Source organism: Lutra lutra, chromosome 1 (assembly GCF_902655055.1).
Source record: "Lutra lutra chromosome 1, mLutLut1.2, whole genome shotgun sequence".
In the NCBI taxonomy this organism is placed as follows: domain Eukaryota; kingdom Metazoa; phylum Chordata; class Mammalia; order Carnivora; family Mustelidae; genus Lutra; species Lutra lutra.
This window is the reverse complement of record NC_062278.1, coordinates 217,820,113-217,840,058: the sequence shown is the minus strand read 5'-3', so window position 1 is coordinate 217,840,058 and position 19,946 is coordinate 217,820,113. Positions and strand designations below refer to the sequence as shown.

The window sequence follows — 19,946 nt, the reverse complement described above, 5'->3', positions numbered from 1 at the left end:
ACGCGTGTGTGTAGACACACGCACACACGCACGCGCGCCCTCTCAGTCTCTGTCTGCCAGCCAGGGGCGGGGCCTGCAGGGGCTGCTATTTATAAACAGAGAAGGCTGTGCTCCAGTATCAGCAAAGGCAGGCAGACAACACTTTCCCTCCTTCCGCCACACTGGGGAGCAGACAGGGAGGGGGCCGGGGGTGCATCCGACCAGAGCAAGCCTGACCCTTCTTGCCCTGGCGGCTCCGGGAATCCCGCGCTCTCAGGAGCCCCCACTACCCATGGCTGGCCCTCGCCCCATCCCCGGAAGCACCCTTCGGGCCTGTACCCCACAGCCTCGCTGGCACAGGACCCCTTTCTGAACTGGAACATGCAGGCGACTTCGTGGCCCTGGGGTTGTCAGTCGAAGAGACGGAAGTGGGGCTGCCCTAGTTTAGCACCTGTGGTGCGTGCCGACAGGGGTGGGAGGGTGCAGCCCAGACCCGCCCCGCACCCACCTGGAGCAGGTACTCGAACTGGTAGATGCATAGCCCCAGCTCCGCCATGCTGGGCTTGAAGAGCTCCCGCAGGCGGTACTCCTGCATCAGCCGCACGAACACACAGAAGGCTTCTTCCTCGGGCATCTGGGGGAACAGGCAGGGTTGGGAGGGGTGCTCGCCACTCTTCTTACGGCCCTGGGGCGCAGGGCTTCGCCTGCTTCTGTTCCATTTAGATTTATAGAACAGGGACTGCGAGGGCAGCCCAGACCCTTCTAACGGGCCTCTGGTCAGTATGGCCACCTGGGTTTGATGATGGGAACCCTCCTGAGGCCAGGGTCACCTGCCACAGGCCGCCCGGTAGGAAACTGTGGTGCTGGGACTTGAAGCCCAGGTCTGCCCACCTCCAGAGCCCTGAGATACCCTCTGGTCCCCCCACCCCCAGCTGTCTCCATTCTTGCCTCCTGAGTCTGCTGGGGTCTCTGGAGGAAACCCTCAGCCCACCTAAGACCACACAGGCTGACCTAAGTCCCCTGCCTGAGGTCCAGCCCCTGGGCGGTGCCGGTGGCCAGCCTCTCCGTGCCCACTCACTGGTGGCTTGGCCTGGAGCCTGGCAGAAGGCATGGAGAGGGAAGCTCTGACTCTAGAAGGACCCTGGGTGGAGGGAACACTGCTCCTGCCACAAGCCTGGCCCCAGCCACCTACCTGCATGAGGAGCAGGCCCACGATGAAGGCGCTGCCCTGGCAGTAGCCCACCTCCCTGTCCACCAAGGAGTACGCCTGCAAGGGAACATGCGCGTCAGGGCCCACCCCAGCAGGCCAACACCAACGGGGTGGGGGTGGGGTGGGGGGTGTGGAGGGGTGAGGCCCGAGGGTCCCAGGCCTCACCTTCATGACGTTGAAGAGGACCTCCTGGCCCAGGCTGTCCTGGCCCTTGAAGAACTCGTGCTCTGGGTAGGTGCGGGCAATGTCCCTGCGGATCAGCTTCTCGCACGGCGAGGACATCTTGAGCAGCTCCGAGTACTGGTTCTTGACCGGCATGTCTGTGGCACTGCACAGGAGCTGCCACACGATGGCCCGGAAATGGTGCGGGATGCCCTTGCGGATCAGCTCCTGACAGCAGGGCGGGGCGGTGGGGGGGGCAGGCTGGGCTGGACCCTGTCCTGAGGCAGCCTCCCCACGGCCCCCTGGACCAGCCCTCCCCCGCGGCCCAGAGCTGGGGGAGCCACTGTGCAGCAGAGTCCACACCACTTAACGTGCTGTCCCCAGCTGGGCACGGGACACAGCAGGGCAGGAGACAGCCGGGTACCTGAGACGCCAGCGTGACAGCCACTTGCCTCGCCATTCCCACCCCGTGCCTCGTCCCGCCCCTGTCCTGGCAAGGCTCATCTCCACCGCTGCCCTCTGCCCTCGAACCCTGGAAGACCCCCCAACCCGGGCGGCTACCGGAGGCCAAGGGGCCCAGCTGGTCCCACCCCGCCTCACAGGCTCCGCCCACCTTCAGCAACTTCTCTTTCCTGCGTCGCCACTCCTCCCACTCGTTGGCGATCCGGCCCCACAGGATCCAAGTGTCCTCCTCCAGGTGGCTCAGGTTGGAGGAGGCCGAGGAGCTGGACACAAGTGAGGAGCCGCTGTTCCGCCGCGAGCCGTTCATGGAGCGCATGGACTTGGAGTCGGCTTCCAGGAGCCTGGGTAGGGAGGGCTGGTGGAGGCGGGCCCAGGCTTCGGGCACCTCCCGCCGCAGCCCTGGGTCTCTAGTGACGCCGTGGGGCGCCCCGCCCCTCCTCTCGGGAGTCCCAGAGGCCGCCAGGCATTGGGTCTAAATTGTTCTTGCCCAGTGACCTTGGCCGGTGCCCTAAACTCTCTAAGCCGCGCCCCTATTCCGGGGCCCCTGGAGAGGCCGCCTTCCGGGAGTCCCATTCCCGTCTAGCACTGGGCTGAGAAGCCTGTGCATGAGCTAACTTAGTCTTATCAGCCCAGCAGGGCAGGTGTTGTTAAGACCTGGGCTTTACAGACCAGGGATAGAGAGGGCGAGCCACGGGCGGCGGCAGCCTGCTGGAAGGAGGCTGCGTTACCGCGGGTTCCCGCAGCTCCGACATCTGGGGCCTCCCAGCCGGTGGAGGGACCGCCCACGCAGGCCTAGCAGATTCCTAGAGATAGTTAAGGACTTGCCTGCCAGTGCACCTTTCCTATGCAGACCAGCCAGTCTAGAAGCCACAAACCGACGGCCTCTCCTGCTCTAATTCCCCCAGGCGGGGGGCCAGACAACTAGGGCTAGCCCCCACCCCAGAGCCTGGTAAGATTATTTAAACCAGCCAGTGTTCTACCTGCTCACACAGCCTTGCTGTTTCTTCTTGCAGAAGCCACAGCAAAGGCTCCTGCGCACATTTTCCTTCACCCTTTCTGCCCCCCACCCCCCCGCCACCAATCCTGGTACTTTCCTGTTTAGCCCCACATGGTGAGGTGCTCCCCCACTCCCAAACCCCCTTAGGGACCATGAGTAACAAACTCTTGACCTGTTGTCCTCATCATATCTGAATAATAACAACAACAACACCCACATTTTAAAACGGGGAAGAGCAGAGGAGAAAGGTGGGAAGGCCTGGCTTTGCCCTTCCCTCCAACAAGGGCTCAGTCAGCAAAGGCCAGGTTCACACGGCCTCTTGCAACCTTGGTCTCGTCTGATTGGGGACACTGTTCCTCCAGGGGTGAGAGAACCACACACAGGACCCCTGTTGAGCCTTTGCCCAGGGCCAGGCCCAGCTCTGAGCGTGAGGGGCCACTAGGAACTTCTAACTTCTGTTTGGGGCCCCAGCTGCACCCCCGAGGCCACGCAGCATGCCCCAGGCCCGCACTCACCGGTTCTGCTCCTCCAGCTTGGCCAGCAGCTCCAGCTCATCAGGGCTGAGGTTTTCAGAGTCTGAAGTGGGGGAACAGGTGGGGGCCGACAGGGCCTCCTGGGATGAGGAGTCGGGGCTCAGAGTGGGGCTCGCCATGGTGGGCAGGCTCATCAGCTGCGAGCAGGACCAGGTCACAGCTCTGTCTGGGGACCAGAGACACACGTGGTCAGCACTGGGTGGGATGCCTACCCTGTCCGGCCGGCTCTGGGCGTGCTGAGCCTGCTGCTCACCTGGGTGCATTTCCCCACCCAGAGCTTCCCATCACTGGTCTGTCCACTCGGTGCGCCCCCATCCCCATGCACTGCAGCCCAGCGGATGGCCGTGCTGGCTCCTTCCACTCCAGACGCTACCTACCAGAAGCCCTGCCTGTGTCTAGCTGCATGGACGGAAACAGAAGCTGTCCTACTGTCCCAGGGCATGAAGGCCTAGTCTCAGCTTGACCCCTCTGAGTCTTCAGCAGGGCCACGGGCCAAGGGTCCCTGTCACTCAGACTTTGGGGGTGCAGAAGCCCCTGCTTCAGTGGCCCTTCTGATAGCCTCAGTCCCTGTCTCTGGCTGTGGCTGATCCCGGGAGCCCTGCATCGGCATCTGACCTTCCCCATCTCATCAACCGAAGTGGGCTGTTGGCACAGCCAGAAGCAATTATTCTCTACTGTTAATTGTCCGTTGCTGCCAACAGCCGGAAGAGCCGACTCCCCTTGGGCTGGGCAGCCAGGGATGGACGTATCAAAGTGCTGGGAAGCTGCCCCAGTGGCGGCAGAGAGAGAGCCACAGGCTCTCATCAGTACCCTGACGGCGGTCTGCTGTGTGCCGGGTGGGTGCCAGGCCCATTTGTCTTGTTCTTCTTGGGGATGGTCTGGCCTCACCCTCCTGGGGGGGCGGGTTCTAGAACACTGGCCTCTTGCTTCCTGCCGGCTTCAGGACAGGCAGTTCAGCACCAGGCCGAAAACCAAGCTCTGGACTCCAACGAACCTGGGTCTGAACTGTGGCTCCCCCTCAACCAGCTGGGAGGCCTTGGGCCAGCCACTTGGCTTCTCTGAGTCTCCAAAGACAGAGGATCATGTGGGACTGACTTCAGAGTAACATGGGAGAACAGTGATACTTAATGACTGCTCTCTCCCTCCTTGCTGGCCATTTTTATTCATTCCAGGGCCAGGGCCAAGGCCAAGGTCTAGCTGGACTCCAGGGTTCTGCTATGCCTGGTGTGAGGACTGTGGGCAGGAGCTGGCGTCACCCTGGTGGGAGGGTTTAGGGGTTGGGAATGGCTAGAAGAGCGGAGGCAGGGGCCAGGGTGGTTTTCCTTCTACTCGGTCATGCTTCTGGTAAGCCCAGGCTAGCATCAAGGGTGTAAGAAGATGGGGTCTCCAGGGCCCTGGAGGCAGGAAGAAAATGCTGCTCCCCTCACTGTCGCTTTGGATGGCTCCCTCACACCCACCTACTGCCCCGCATAGTCTGAGCCAGGAATGCACTCTTGCCCTTGGACTCCACCTGACCTGGCTCTGACACCTCAGCCCACAGAGGGGCCCTTGTCCAGTCCCTGGAGAGGGGCCATCGGTCCCCTGTGCAGCAGAAGGATGATGACAGGACAACAGTAGACCATTTCACACCTGCCATTGGGTCACTAGGCACCCTCTCGCAGCCCAAACTGAGACCCCAACCAACACCTGAGGTCCCCCACAGGTTGGCTGGCCTTGACCTTGGCCATGTACTTCATTCCAGTTTCCTTCCCTTGTGCTGCACTGTCATGGGGGCAGGGGAGGTGGGCATCCTTTTCCCACCTTGTAGGGTACCCAGAAGTCCTCCCTTCCCTGGTCTCTGTGGCTCCTTGGGGCCACTGGTCCTGCCTCTGAGTCCCAAAGGCTCTCCAGTTCTGTTGGGTGCCAAGGACTCTGGCTTTGGTGAGTGGTCCAAACTCTAGGTGGCCCATGCCGGCGGACCTGGAAGACTTTTTCTTCTCATCGCCTAGCTGGCTGGGGATGACTGGCCCAAAGACCAAGCTACTGTGCACCGTCTAGCCAGGAGTTAGTTCATCTCTCCTGAGAGGTGGACAGTGGGGGCCACTCTGGGGCCCACTGCAGGGTCAAAGTCTGTGACCAGCCAGGGCAGAGATGGGCTGTGGACAAGTGCTGACCTAGAAGGATCTCTCTGGGCAGGGAGGGGCTGGGAAGGTAGTGTGGGTTTCCTGACGTCAGATTTGGGAGGTGGGGAAGATGGGGTGGAGGCGAGGACCGGAGCCTCCTAAGCACAGTTGGTTTGGGGTGGGGGGCTCTAGAGAAAGAGACCACATGTGGCCAGGGTAGTGGTCTGGGCCCACCATGTCCTTGCCGAGCCCAGGAGATCCAAGCCTTGGATCTCCCACTGCTGCCCCCAAAGAGCCCAAGAGAATGGTTCAGCTCTGGGTTTCTGATTTAAAAACACAACCAGGGGCCAGCCACTAGCGGAATTTGTTCAGCTGCTTATCACATATTCATGTGAACTTCATACAGGAAATAAAACTGATTCAATACATAAGGCTGAAATTTGCAGTCTGAGAGGCAGAATCTTCTGATCCCTCAGGAACTTTCTCTTGACTCATTGCCAGACTAAACACAGCCTGGCTTTGGAAGCCATCCTCCTGATGCACACGTGTACACACACACACACACACACACCTTGTGCACACTCACACGCCCACACATACTTACCTACATTCACACACTATTTCACACCCCATGTGCTCACATTCATGCACTCTCGTACCACTTTCTTGCGTGTGCGTGCACACACGGACACACACAATCTCGCACCCACGCACATGGATACACAGGCAGACACACACTCAGATACATGCACACTCATACACATCTACACCATCTCACGCCCACATTGTCACACGCACACACACACATACACGCACGCACACTTCCTGCACTGACCAGATCTTGTCACCCTCGGGACTCAGTAGATTGGGATGGACCCTGGCTTTCTGCCCTCCTAGCTCTGTGGGTGGCCCGTTCCCTCCCTGATGCTTGCTGAGGGCCGTTTGAGGCCCAGGCACTGTTCTAGGCCCAGGGATACAGAGCAGAAAGAGGCAGATAAGACACCGACTCCACAGCCTTCCCGCCCTTACTGGATGGGTACAGAGACACAGACAAGGCAGGCGCCCTCAAGGGCTAGGGGGCCACAGGCCTTTGAGATCCACACACAGGCCCACTAGGTCTGAGGTCCCGGCCTCTCGGCATCCTCAACTTCAATCCCCTTTGCCTCTGTTCCACCTCAGCCACTTAAAGGGGGTGCCGGACCCTGCAGAGCAGGTAGTGGGCCACCTACCCCTGTGCCTGCTGGCATTACCACCCTCCACACCCCTGTAGCGTGGCCTATGGCTAACAAGGCTGAGTCAGCCCAGAGGGACGCCAGTGAGCTGGGGCCGGGGGCAGGGGGGCAGAAAGGTCCAGCTGCTGGATGTTTCCCACCTCCCTTTCCCTTTCCTTCTCAGGGCTGTTTGGACACAGCCACTCACACTTCCTCCTTCTTGAAGTCCTCTTCCAGCTAGCTCAGAGAAACCTGGCTGCTAGCTGCTCTCGAGTCTTCAGTGACCACATATGTGCCTCCTTTCTGTATATGGATGTGTATGAGCGTGAGTGTATTTGTCCTCTCTCCTGAGCACCTGCCAGCCAGTCCCTGAACATCTCTATCAGATCCCCTGCCAGGGCAAGAACGGCCCCTGTCTGGGTCCCCACTTCTGTGGTGCCCTGCACGGAGTCTACAACACAGCACTCGAGAAACATCTGAGGAACAGCACCCACCTGCCCGCGCACCGATGTTTGCTGAATGCCTGTCAGATGCTGGGCACCACACTGAGCAAAGACGGACGGAGCTGCCGCCTCCCCCCCACCCCGAGCACTCGGGGTGTCGAGAGTAAGAAACTATCATCCAAGCTTTCTCTTACAGATTGAGAGACATGCTTCAAAGAACAGATAGAGTGGCACACCATCTGGCAGCTCCCTAAGCAGTTAAATATGGAGTTCCCATGTGACCAGCAATTCTGCTCCTAGTATCTACCCAGAAGAATGGGAAACATACATCCATGTGGAAACATACATCCACGTGGAGACTTGTATGTGACCCTTCACGGCAGCTTCATTCATACTAGACAGTGCAAACAATACAATGTCCACTTAAACGGATGAGCAGATAAGCCCAGTGCGGTCCATCCATGCACTGGAATATGATTCAGACACAAAAAAGGAAGGAAGCTCTGATACATGTTGCCATGTAGAGGAGCCTCAAAGACACTATGCTCTGTGAATGAAGCTCGACACAAACGATCACAAGGGACATGACTGCATTGAGTAAGAAATGTCCAGAATAGGTAGATCCATAGGGACAGGAAGTTGGCTAGAGGTTGCCAGGGGTGGTGGGGGGGAATAGGGAGACCTGCACCCAGGATTTCTTTTTTGGAGTGATGAAATTGTTCTGGGACTAGACAGTGATGAAGTTGTACCACGTTGTGGATATACTGAAACCCACTGACCTGTTCACTTTAAAAGGGTGAGTTTTATGTTATGTGAACAATAACTTAGAGAAAAGGATGATAAGGGATGGGCTGGGCTGGCAAAGGAAGGGCGGTCCTGAAGCCGAGGGAGGCATGCCACTTCAGGAAAGACTAGAGAGTTCTGCAGGGGCCAGACTCCCACAGGGCCCCACAGGCTCAGGCAGGAGCCTGGCTAAGCTTGAACTTTAGGAAGACCCTCCTGGTCCCTGGTGTGGAGATGCTCGTCCAACTCAATACTCCCCTGACTAAAGCCAGAGCCTGCTCCTGCTGCACGTGGGACTAGCTGGGTCCATGGTACTAACCACCTGCTCAGGCCAAGCCTGGCGCTATTCTCCTGCTGCTTGCCCAAACCCTTCAGCCACTCCCTACTTGGAGATGGAGCCCAGCCCAGATGTTTTCACCTGGTGCACCCAGTCCTGCCAGCCTTGCCTCCTCCCTCATCCCAGCCCTATGATGCTCAGCCCTCCGGGAACCCCTGCTTCTTCCTGTCTGTATCTTCGCACATGCTGTGCCCTCTTGCCGGAAAAGCATCCTCCAACACCTGGTTTGAATTTTTTCGGTGAAATCGTTCCTGGCAACCCCCACCTCCAGCATGCCGGCTCACTTCTCTCTCTCTCTCACTCTGAAAATACTTGCCCTCTACACTTCAGCCCCAGGCACAGTCCATGGCAATTCCTTCTATATGGGCCTGCCTGCCCTGCTGGGTCATGAGCATTCTGAGGGTAAGGACCTATCTTCTTAATTTTCTACTCCAAGCTCCTAACCCTTCTGGAATTTAGTAGGTGCTCGATTAACATTTGCTGAGTGAACGGAGACAAAAATTTCTGTGCTGCTCAGCCTAGTGACCAAGGCCAACATCAACAGTGATAAGTCACATTGAGAGCATGGGCCCATGATGAGCTGAGAAAGGCATGTCACCTCTGCATCTTTCTCCCCAGAACACATCATCCTGGTTTAACTACGAGAAGAACATGTGACAAATCCAGATCAGGGGACATTCTAGAAAATGTCTGACCAGTCCTCCTTAAATCTGTCAAGGTCATCAGAAATAGGAAAGTCCAAGAAACCGTCCCAGCCATGACAGCCTAAGAAATATTGGTGACGAAATGTCATGTGGGATTCCAGATACAATCCTGGAAGAGGAGAAGGAAATTAGGGCAAAACTAAGGAAAGCTGAATAAGTGTGGACTGTAGTTAATGTATCAGCGTCGGTCTGTTAATTATAACAAATGCACCAGACCACCTGAAGATGTTGCTAATTGGGGAAACTGGGTGTGAGGTCTGCAGGAACCCTCTACTGTCTTCTCAATTTTTTTGCAAATCTGAAACTGTTCTAAAAAATAAACTCGATTTAAAAAAATAATTTAAAGCAAAGACGTTGTGTCGGTGTAGCCAGAAAAGTAAAGGCCAGATGTAACTCATGCGAGGTCCCATGGTGAGTGGGACACTGACAGGACCCCTTGACTAGGCCACAGGAAGAAAGGCTTTGCATTTGGATTTCTGACTCCAGAGTCTCTGCTCTAAATAGATCCTCTGTGCTGCTGCTCTCTCTGCATTCTTTTACTTTAGAAACAATATACATAAAGTGTGAAAGCCCAATTTACCGGGCGCTCAGTAAAGCACAGTCATTACTTTGCAACAGGGAGAGGGAGTGAGGGTGTGCGCATGCGCCATTTTGCAGAACTTGGCATTTTCAGAGACAGGAATAACGACCCCAAGTTTCCTTTCAGTTTGGCTCCTTACATCCCCTTCCCCTGACTTCTGATCCTCTACCTCTAATGATTACAGGGGACACAGACTCATTTCTGAACCAGATGTCTCTGGAGACGCCACGTGACCCCATATGTCCAGCCTGCCAGGACTGACAGTGTAGGCCAGCTACCGTGGTCCTGGCTGTTCCAAGTCTGGGGAAAATGGCCTGGGATTTGGGTCCTTTTCCTTGCGAAGGGGTGAGCAACCGATGGGTAAGCTTGGATAACAAGGATAGCAACTGGAATTCAGGGCTTACTGTCTGCCCCCTTCTTTCCCCCAGTCCTACCTACTCTTTTATGCTCTGGATATTTCCATATCTGTGTCCTTTCTTTGCCTGGCTGTGTGTGTGTGCGTGTGTGTGTGTGTATAGACCCACTCTTAGATCCCTTGGCCTCCTGTGAGACCTCCAGAGCCAGTAACCTGGGTTCAAATCCCTCCTACACCACTGTATACCTTTGTGATACACTTGACCTCAGTTTCTTCATCTGAAAACAGGGCTAATGATAGTACCTGCTTCACAGGTTTTGTTGGGAGGAATATCTGAGCTAAACTTGTCATGTTCTTAGGACAGGAGCTGGTCCGTGGTATTCATTCCCTGCTGGATGGAATGTTCCATGTGGGCAGGGGCTGTCTAGCCACCACTGGGTCCCCAGAGTCCAGCACCCCACCAAGCATCCAATATTTGTGGAATGAATAAACAAACCTCTTCCGTAGCAGGCCCTCCCGCAGCGGGGTGGCCCCCTTTAAAGTTAAGGGCGGTAAAACTATAATTATCGTTATTGGAAATAATAGTAGCAGCAACTACCTTCAGACTAAAATCTGAGAGGTGGACCATTATGATCTGTGGAATCCCTTCTGGCCTAAAAGAAAAAAAAAAGTTTACTGCCCTGTGTCACTACCAACTTCCTTTCTACTGCTGGGAACGGGCCCCTTCCTGGCAAATCCCTCATTTCTCTATACTCTATATTCCTGAGAATGACCAGGGAGAAAATTGAAAACCCTTATAAACCTTCCAGGGACAGGTGAATAAGAGAAGGGGCATCCTGCAAAGGCTCTTTAAAGCCAGGATGGTATCTTTCCTGCTGCCTGTGTCAGTGGATAAGTCTCGCTGGGCCGGGCGGCGGGGGGTTGGGGTGAGGTGGGTATGCCGGGCCTTCAGGAGCTCTCCGAGGCAGATGGGTCAACCTCTTTCTGTGGAAGAGATCCAGGCCGTCTTTCATAGGTGGGTGGTTAGGGAGGACCGTCAGATCCTAAAATGAAGCAAGTATTTACTAAGCACCTGTTGTGTGCCCTCCACTTGCCTGAGCCTCAGCCTCGAACAAACAGACAGGCTCCCTGCCCCTGTGGGACTTGTGGGCTGGTGGTGTGGGAGACGCACCTCAGTAAAACGATTTCACAACCCACCCCAGCGCACTGAGCCAGGCAATACAAGGGCAGGTGAGCCGCGCCGACGGGGTCTTCTGAGAGAGAGCTCTCCCCTGGCTCCCGTGAGCCTGTTCTCACTCCCTTCACCCGCGCTGTTTGACTCCGGGAACATGTGTGCTACACACTCCCCTGGGCAGGGTAGGGCTTGCTGCCTCTCTTGAGCTCCTGCAACTACAGGTCCCCTTTTCCAGGAAGGGGCGCACAGTGTGTGCCCCATGGATCTCATCGGGGCCACAGGGCCTATGGGGTGAGGCCCCCCGAACAAGGCACGACTCCCTGGATGCACCAGACTTGCTCCTGCTTTGTGAGCCTCTGTCCAAATACTCTGCCTGCCATGCCTGCCCCGTGAGCTCCTCTCTGGGCCGATCCATCATCCCTTTCTGCCTTCCCTGACGGCCCCGGGCCGCACCGGACCCTTTCCTGTGCTCCCGCGGCATACTGGGTATAATTCTGTCCCGTGCTCCCACACGGCAAGCAGCAGGCCGTGATGGTGAGCGTGCAGGCTGGAATCTGGGTTCCTCCAGTGGTTTGGAGGATTAAATGAGATAATACGTAAATGGTGCTTGGCACTGGGCCTGACATACCGGATGGGCCCGATCAGACCCAAGAGGGTCTTTAGAAGCAGGACAGAGACCACGTGTGACCTGCCTTCAGACCCCAGCACCTGACTCCGTTCCCGGCACGAGGTGGGGCTTCCCCTGGACAAACCAGCATCAGTATTCTGCCAGAGGAAACTGAGATCACTCTCTGCCTCGCCCCCCCCCCCCGCCCCTTTCAAAGCCCACAGGCAAAGACAGAGGCCTGTACCCCCAGCCTCGGGTAAAAGTGCACTGATCCTTCACATAGGCCCTCCCCAAGCACTTTCTTGGGTTTTCCTAAGGAGTTCATTGTCTATTCTGAAGAGTCTTCTGGCCCCCACTGCATCGGCACAAGGGCCCACCCTGGGGAGGCTGTGGAGACTGTTTCCTGTGCGCCTCGTGACCTTCAGGAGTCTTCAACCACTCCTCCCTTCAGCCAACTGGGCAGAACGAGCCTCTCCCTACCCGGATCTGTGCGTCAGAGGTGTGCGTGAGGCAAGGGCATTGCCAGCAAATAGGCCCCCTCCAACCCTCCGTCCCCATGGGAGGCTTCTGTGTGGCCACAAACCCTACAACAGCCCATCTCTCAGCCCCCAACTGGGCCGGCTTCCTGAGATGCAGCTTGGCCGCAGAGAGAAGGCCATTATCCAGTGAGGGGTCAACGAATGACAAACAGAGGACCAGGGTGGGCAAGGATTCTGCCAGCACCCATAGATGGGTGACTGCCCTGCTGGACCCCACTGACCCCTCCCCCACGGTGCCCAAGGGACATTCAGGACCACATCCTAACCTCATGGGCTCCCCTGCAGTACAAAGCAAGGTTCTAAGGATTTATCCCCCCATTTTCCAGATGGAGAAGTTGAGGCCCTGAGCCATTTCTTCCCCGGGGCCATCCAGAGCCCACTGTGGAATATCTGCAAAGAAGCCTGGGCTTGCGTTTCTGGGGCTTTCCAGGCTTGCTTGCGTGGCTCGAAGGATCCCAGACAGGCAGTGCTGGGGGCTGGACTGGTCTGGATTCTGCACGGCCGGGACCCAGGCTCCTCCTCACTCCCTGCAGTCCTGGCCACACCATCTCGCCAGTTCCGTGATCTCCTTTCCTCATGCCTGTGCCAGGGCCAAACCACCCGCGGCCGACCACAAAAGCCCAGGGGAACCCACAGGTTGGACCCGAGGGGTGGCAGGATGGGCGAGGAGGACCAACACAACCAGGAAAGATGGGTGGACATAGGTCCTCCAGCTTGGTCAAAGCCCAGCCAAGGGAAAAACCAAGCTGACTCCTCGCTCGTGTCCCACCCGAGCCTCTTCAGCACATTCTTCCCCTCTGAAAATATTCCTTAACAAAAGAGCTGTCTGCTTCTGGCAAGCCCCAACCCAGCCCCACTGGGTCCCAAATGCCAGGAGAGAAGGAAGCCGTTTCATTTTGGCATGACACACTGGTCGTGGGTGAAGGAACTCACGCGGGCTATCCGGGGCTGCCCCCGGCAATGGTGCAGGCCCTGCCATTTGAGGCCAGCGGGCGAGACAGGGTCAGGATGCTGGTCCTACCAGTCTGGTCGGACTTCGGGAGCAGCCTGAACTCCCCCTCCCCACCAGGGGGTGGCATTAATCAGAGGGCAGCCCGTGCTTCCCTTTGGGAGACTTCAGTGTAGGAGGGAGAGTGAGTGCCCTTCCCTTTGAAGAAGGGCAAAGCAGGGAGAGACGGATGAAGGGGAAGAGGCCCGGGGCAGGTGTCCACAGGGGTGCTGGGAGATTCTGGGTCACCCTGCCACCCTTCTGAGCCCCGATGGGGATACGAGGTCAGGGAGGCTGGCGTGGCTGGGCAGGCTGGCTGCCTGGGGCAGGGCGGGCAGCTCATGTCTCCAAGTGGGCCTGAGCTGGGAGCTCTGAGCACCACAGGAGGACCTGGGCAGGTGGGATCCTCGGAGGTGTGTGAAAGTGCAAGGAGTCCTGTGTGTGAGAGTGTGTTTGTGTGTGGGGGGAAGGGAGGGCCCAATTGTCTCGGTCTGTGTTGGAGGTCTGAGTTCCTGTGTGTGTGCTGGGGATCCAAGTGTAGCTGTGTGTGCGTGTGTGCGTGTGTGCGCGCACGCGTGTGTGTGTGCACGCGTGCCCACTGCAGACCGGGGGCTCCTGGATGTCTGTGTGTATGAGTTGTCCAGGGTTCACAGCCATCTCTCTCTCTGAACACTGCTGGCTTGCAGATGTGAGTGTGTGGGGAGGGGCACACAGGTGTGAGCGTGGGGCTCAGAAGATGTGTGCCCCTGCACCTGAAGAGCGTTCCGAATATCTGTTGGGAGGTCCTGAGCAGGAGGTGGGTTTTTGGGACGAGTCAGACTCAGGGGTGTGTGTGGGGCTGCTGGAGTGTACTGGGAGGAGCCTGAGGAGTGATTTTTTTTTCCGCCGGTGCCCTTGGCTTGGGGTTGCCGGGGGTGAGAGATGGGCCAGCAGGCTGAGGGGAGGCCTGCGGGGAGGAATCCTGATTTACAGAGGCCAGGGGAAGGGTCCTGCGGGGCTGGAACGGAGGGGTAGGGTTCTGAGGCTCTTAGCCTTGGGGCTGCGGGCAGGTCTGGGCCCAGAGATAGGATGAGAAGTGAGGGGAGGGATGGGGTGGCAAGGGGTCTGCAGATGGGATGGGTCCTGAGGGATCCGGACAGAGGGAGGGCGGGGGTCCTCGGCCTGCGAGGGGGGGCGCCTTGGGGGGCGGGTCTGCGGGGTGGGGGCTGGGCGAGCCCTGAACGGTCTGGGAGGAGTCCTGAGGGTCTATGGAAAGGGTGGGCGGGGGTCACGGCCGGGGGCGGGGTGACGACCCTGGAGAGGGGGTGGGATGGGGGAGGGGGCGCCCGGAAGGGCCGGGGGAGGGGCCCCGAGGGGTCCGGAGGCATCCGGAACGAGGGTGGGCGGGGGCCTGGGCCTAAGACTGACGGCCAGGAGCCGTGCCGGGAGTGCAGAGGGCTCCCAGCGCGGGTTCCGTGGCAAGGCAGCCGGAGTCCCGGTCTTGCCGGGCTCCCGCGGGCCGCAGCGCGGAGCCGCCGGCCTGAGAAGGGGCCCGGGAGGCCGGGCCCGCGCCGCCTGCCTACCTGCGCCGAGCACGCCGCCATCGCCGTGCCGAGCCTCACTGTCCCGGGCCGCGCCGCTGGATCCCCGCCGTGCTGCTCGCCCCGCAGCCCCGGCCCGGCCCCCTCAGCCGCCCCCCAGGACCGCGGCCGCCGCCGGTTCTGCCGCTGCCATTTCACCCGCTGACAGGAGCGGCTGCCCCGCCCCCGAGGTCCAGTCAGCCAATTCACCGCCCCCAGGCACCCTGGCTCCGCCCACTATTCAGGAGTGACGGGGTGCCGGGCCAATCCGTAGCCATTCCGTGAGGAGGGCCCTGGCTACGGCCATAAGGTTGCCGCCTCTAAGGGGAGAAGCAAATTGAAATTAGGAAAGCAGTGAAGGACGGGTGGTTTTGCCTATCGAAATGTGGAATGCTGTTGAGCAACGCTTGGCGGCACCAATAACAAGGAGTGAGGGGTGTGTCTCTGAGGGAAGGCTGCGGCCCTGAAGAACCCCAGACGGAGGCAGCCAAGCGTTTGGCTCTAAGCCCCGCCCAGAGCCGGGCTTTCCGCCCAATAACTAGCCGTCCTGAGCCGTCCATTATTATCTGCCCCTCAAATCTCGGCCATGGCAACTGTTGGGACTCTATAAAGAAGATTGACACCTAGGGACCCAATAACACTGAAGGAAGGCGGTGCAGTAACACCGCTTGGCCAATGGGATCATGATATTGGTTTGAGGTTGGCCTCCCGGGCGGTGGGGCTTGAGGCCGGATTGAATGAAATAGGGGAGGGGCTGAGGGGGGGCGTGACCTAGACCAACAATGGGGCGGGGCCAGTAAGGGAGAGGCTAATGGGTTGGGTCTGAAAAGGGGTGTTGGCAGGCTGAGGGGGCGGTGATGCGACCGCATTTTTGAGCCCGGCTCGGTGCCGGGGGCGGGGCTGTTGGGGGTGGGGTCACGTCCAAGGTTCAGGCCCGTCCTCTAACCTAGACTAGGCTTGCTTGAGTGTCTTCTCTGGGGCTCACAGTGCCTTACGATCCCCTGTCAAAACTCTGATCAAGCTGTGTCATCACTGCTTACCCGGCCCTCCCATCCTCCTCCTGGGGGGTGGGGCGCGGGTGGGGGTGATGCAGGGCCTAGGTCGGGTGTCCCCGGGGTCCACAGCGTTGTTGAGGAGGGGCCTGGCTGGTGGAAACTAAGTATAAATGCTTGATGAATGAATGAGTAAATGAAGGGTAGGCCTGAGACTCTTAAAAGGGAAGAAAAGGGTGGGGGAGTGTCACTCAGGCTGGGGAGGATCATGTAGGGACAGTCACGGACAGCAGGCCAGACTTAGCAAAAAGGACAGGATTCCACCCCAAGGGGTGGGCCCTGGAGTGGGTGGGGCAGGGAAGGACCCTGTCACAGAAGAGAGGGTAACACTGTAAGTTCAGGATGGGGCCTGAAAATGAGGAGGCAGAAATGGGTGTGGGAGGGCTGGGACGGAGACGGGGGCGTGTCCCAGACTTGTAAAGTCTGAGACCTCAACCTTCTAAGTACTTCGGGCTTCTATCTGGGTTGGGGAGCAATGGCTGACATCTGTTCGCTGCCTGTCCCTGGCCATCTCTCTTTGCCTCTGTCTACACTTTGTTCCATCTGCATTTTGCTTCTGTCCGTATCCTCTCCGCCACTGTGTATCCTCTCTGCCCCTGCCTAACTCTCTGAATCTGTCCGCACCCTCTTTGCCTCTCTATCTCTTACTATCTACATTGCATCTATTAAAATTCTGGAACTGTAAGAAAAGCCCCAAAACATATTTCTAAAAACTCCAGTGGTAAAAATAAATGTAATGCATTCCTTTTCCCCACATGCCCGTATCCCCTCTCCCTTTTTTTTCTTTTTTCTTTTTTTTTTTAAAGAACAGATCTTTACCTCCCTTCTTTTAAAGTCAGCTTCTCTGCTGGGCATTTCATAGTCCTGACAAAGTTATAAGGTGACTTTGGATTTGCAGAGTATGAAGCTGGAATGAATCTCATCGACATCGTCCCCTGATTTCTGGGTGGGCTTGGGAGGGGGTGCCATAGACCTGCACGGGGATGGTTTGAAATGCAAGGCAAGGTGGGCCTTAAGTCAGGAAGGTAAGAATAATGGCAAGACATGGTAGGGATCCAGTGACCAGCAAGGGACAACCTTTATGTTGGCTGCCCGTGGTCCCTTAGTGTGGGGAACTGAGGAGTCATCATAAGGGCCAAAGTCTTGGGGTTTACCTGGGTTTCTAGAGGTTTTCCCCACAGGAAAGAACAGTTTGGTGTGACCACACCTTCCCAGGAACAGAAAAACCCGGACTGGTAGCAGGGATGTGAGAGACAAAGGGGTCTAGAGAGTCACATGTCTGGGCGGGGTCCATGGTGCCCCAGAAAGGGGTCACCACCAGTTCATTTCTGGGGCCTTGCCTGGGAGATTAGCAGCATCTGGTGTCTGGAGAATAAAATCAAACCCAAGAAAGATGCACCGCACATTTGACCCTCTTGTCCTCACATTGCCATTTTCACACAAAGGAGGATTTTATTCTGGGGACACTTTGATTCCATTTTTATAAGCACAGTGGAAAAAAAAAATCCAACACATTTCTGTTGGAAAATACTTTTGAATCACAAACTGCATTTAGCCAATTAGATTCCTGGATCACTTTTCTGTTTAGTGCAGCTAAACTGTTCCCAATTTTTTTTTTCTATGCTCATTTTTACTTGATTGAAATCATCTTTATCAGGAACATTTTTTTTCCCATGTGATTTTTTTGAAACATTCGATTCATTAATCAGGCTCATTTTGTCCAATTTTTACCAACTGTTAATTCTACTGCTGTGATTTTTTTGGTGTGTGGTTGTCATTTTTCCAGAGCCAAATTTTGCACATTTGAATTTATTAAAAGACTCTTCTCTCAGTATTTCACTGATAACAAATTTTAGCACGATCAAAATTTTTTTCTGGGTTAAACTTTGGACTCAAAAGTCATTTGCTATGAACATTGACTAGTGTGAGCCTAGACCTCATTTTTCTCATAGAGAGAGAGGGGGGGAAAGCCACAATATCTGTAGCTCCTTTTATGAGGAAGTAGAATCTGTTTTCTTGTCACTTGAATCTGTGCTGGCTTGTCACCTGTTCTTAGGAACTAGCCCAGCATTTATGATGCTGGGCTAGTTTTATTTATTTATTTATAAAGATGTTATTTATTTATATGACAGACAGAGATCACAAGTAGGCAGAGAGGCAGGCAGAGGGAGAAAGCAGAGGAAGCAGTCTCCCTGCTGAAGCAGAGAGCCCTATGCGGGACTCGATCCCAGGACCCCGGGATCATGACCCCAGACGAAAGCAGAGGCTTTAACCCACTGAGCCACGCAGGCACCCCAATGCTGTGCTAGTTCTAAGCCTAAACCTTAGGAGGCACTGTGACTTCTTTTTTTCTTTTTTGAAAAAAATTTTTAAAAACCCACATTTTTTTAAAAAGTAGGCTCCATGCTCAACATGGGGCTCAAATTTGTGACCCTGAGATCGAGAGTTGCATGTTCTACTGGCTGAGCCAGCCAGGGGCCCCTCTTTTTGGAAAATTTTTAATTGTGATGAAATACATATAATGCTTGGCATATTTAAGACTACAAACCAGTGGCATTATGTGTATTCAGAGTGTTGTGCAATCAACACTACTATCTATTTCCCAAAAGTTTCCATCATCCGCAAGTAGGAACTCGGTCCCCATCAAACACTAACTCCCCATTCCCCCTATCCCCAGCCCTTGGTTACCTCTGTTCTACTTCCTGTCTCTATGAATCTGCCTCTTTGAGGGACCTCATGTAAGTGGAATCATACAATATTGGTCCTTTCGTGTCTGGCTTCATTCACTTAGCATAAAGTTCGCAAGGTTCACCTGTGTTGTAGAATGTATCAGAACTGTATTCCTTTTTCATGGCTGAATAATATGCCACTATATGTGCAAACCACATGTTTATTCACTCCTCTGTTGGTGGACATTCAGTCATCTTCTGGTTTTGGGGAATAATGTTGCTGCCAACACGGATGTGCCAATATCTAGCTGACTTCCTGCTTTCAGTTCTTTTGCTAGCTACCTAGGAGTAGAACTGCTGGATCGTAGAGTAATTCTGTGTTTGGCTTTTTGAGTTTTCCAAAACAGAAGAGTTTTCCATGGTGGCTGCATCAGTTTCTGTTCCTGCCCGCAATGCATAAGGGTTCCTAGTTCTCCACCTCCTTGACAGTACTTGCTATTTTTCACTTAAAAAAATTATAGCTGTTTTATTTTTTAAAGATTTTATTTATTTATTTATTTAAGAGAGAGAGGGAGAGAGCGCGCCTGCATGCGCACGAGTGGGGGAGGGGTAGAGGGAGCGAGAGAATCCCAAGCTGACTCCACACTGAGTGCACAGCCTGACTTGGGGCTTGATCCCAGGACCTGAGATCATGACCTGAGCCAAAATCAAGAGTCAGGTGCCTGAAGAACTAACTGAGCCACCCAGGCGCCCCATGAAGATTTTAACTTTTTTTTTTTTAAGATTTTATTTACTTATTTGTCAGTGAGAAAGAGATCACAAGCAGGGGGAGCAGCAGGCAGAGTGAGAAGCAGGTCCCCTGCTGAGCAGAGAGCCCAATGTGGGACTCGATCCCAGGACCCTTGGATCATGACCTGAGCTGAAGGCAGACGCTTAGCTGACTGAGCCTCCTAGGCATCCAGAAGATTCTAACTTTTGATGAAGATCCAGTTAATCTATCTTTCTTTTGTTCTGTGTGTTTTTGATGTCCTATCTTAGAATCTATTGCCAAAACCAGTGTCATAATGATTGAACCCCACGTTTTCTTCTACAAGGTGTATGGCTTTAGCTCTTATATTTCGGTTGTTGATCAATTTCCAGTTAACTTCTTTTAAAAAAACTTTTTATTATTATTTTTAAAGATTTTATTTATTTATTTGACAGACAGAGATCACAAGTAGGCAGAGAGGCAGGCAGAGAGAGAGGAAGGGAAGCAGGCTTCCTGCTGAGCAGAGAGCCCAATGCGGGGCTTGATTCCAGGAACCTGAGATCATGACCTGAGCCGAAGGCAGAGGCTTTAACCCACTGAGCCACCAGGTGCCCCATCCAGTTAACTTCTATATCTGGTGTGAAGTAGGGGTCCACCTTCATTCTTTTGTATGTGGAGAACCAGTTGTCCCACACCATTTGTTGAGGACACCATTTTTTCCCATTAAATTGACTTGGTACCATTGTAAAAAA

General features: G+C 55.5%; 1 protein-coding gene across 4 annotated transcripts in view; it reads right to left on the bottom strand.

The window, feature by feature from the left end:
- The window catches only part of EVI5L (ecotropic viral integration site 5 like), a 28,545-nt gene extending 13,622 nt beyond the window's left edge, over positions 1 to 14,923 (bottom strand). For 2 of the 4 annotated variants that reach the window (XM_047704537.1, XM_047704546.1), the window contains exons 1-6: positions 14,729 to 14,923; positions 3,326 to 3,509; positions 1,965 to 2,154; positions 1,355 to 1,579; positions 1,172 to 1,246; positions 488 to 613 (exon numbers count right to left, since the gene is read on the bottom strand). In XM_047704537.1, the coding sequence (XP_047560493.1) occupies positions 488 to 613; positions 1,172 to 1,246; positions 1,355 to 1,579; positions 1,965 to 2,154; positions 3,326 to 3,477 (768 nt within the window). In that variant the 5' untranslated portion in view covers positions 3,478 to 3,509; positions 14,729 to 14,923. The remainder of the gene's footprint in view (positions 1 to 487; positions 614 to 1,171; positions 1,247 to 1,354; positions 1,580 to 1,964; positions 2,155 to 3,325; positions 3,510 to 14,728) is intronic. The other 2 variants (XM_047704556.1, XM_047704566.1) reach the window with 1 other exon arrangement.
- Positions 14,924 to 19,946: the final 5,023 nt, after the last annotated feature.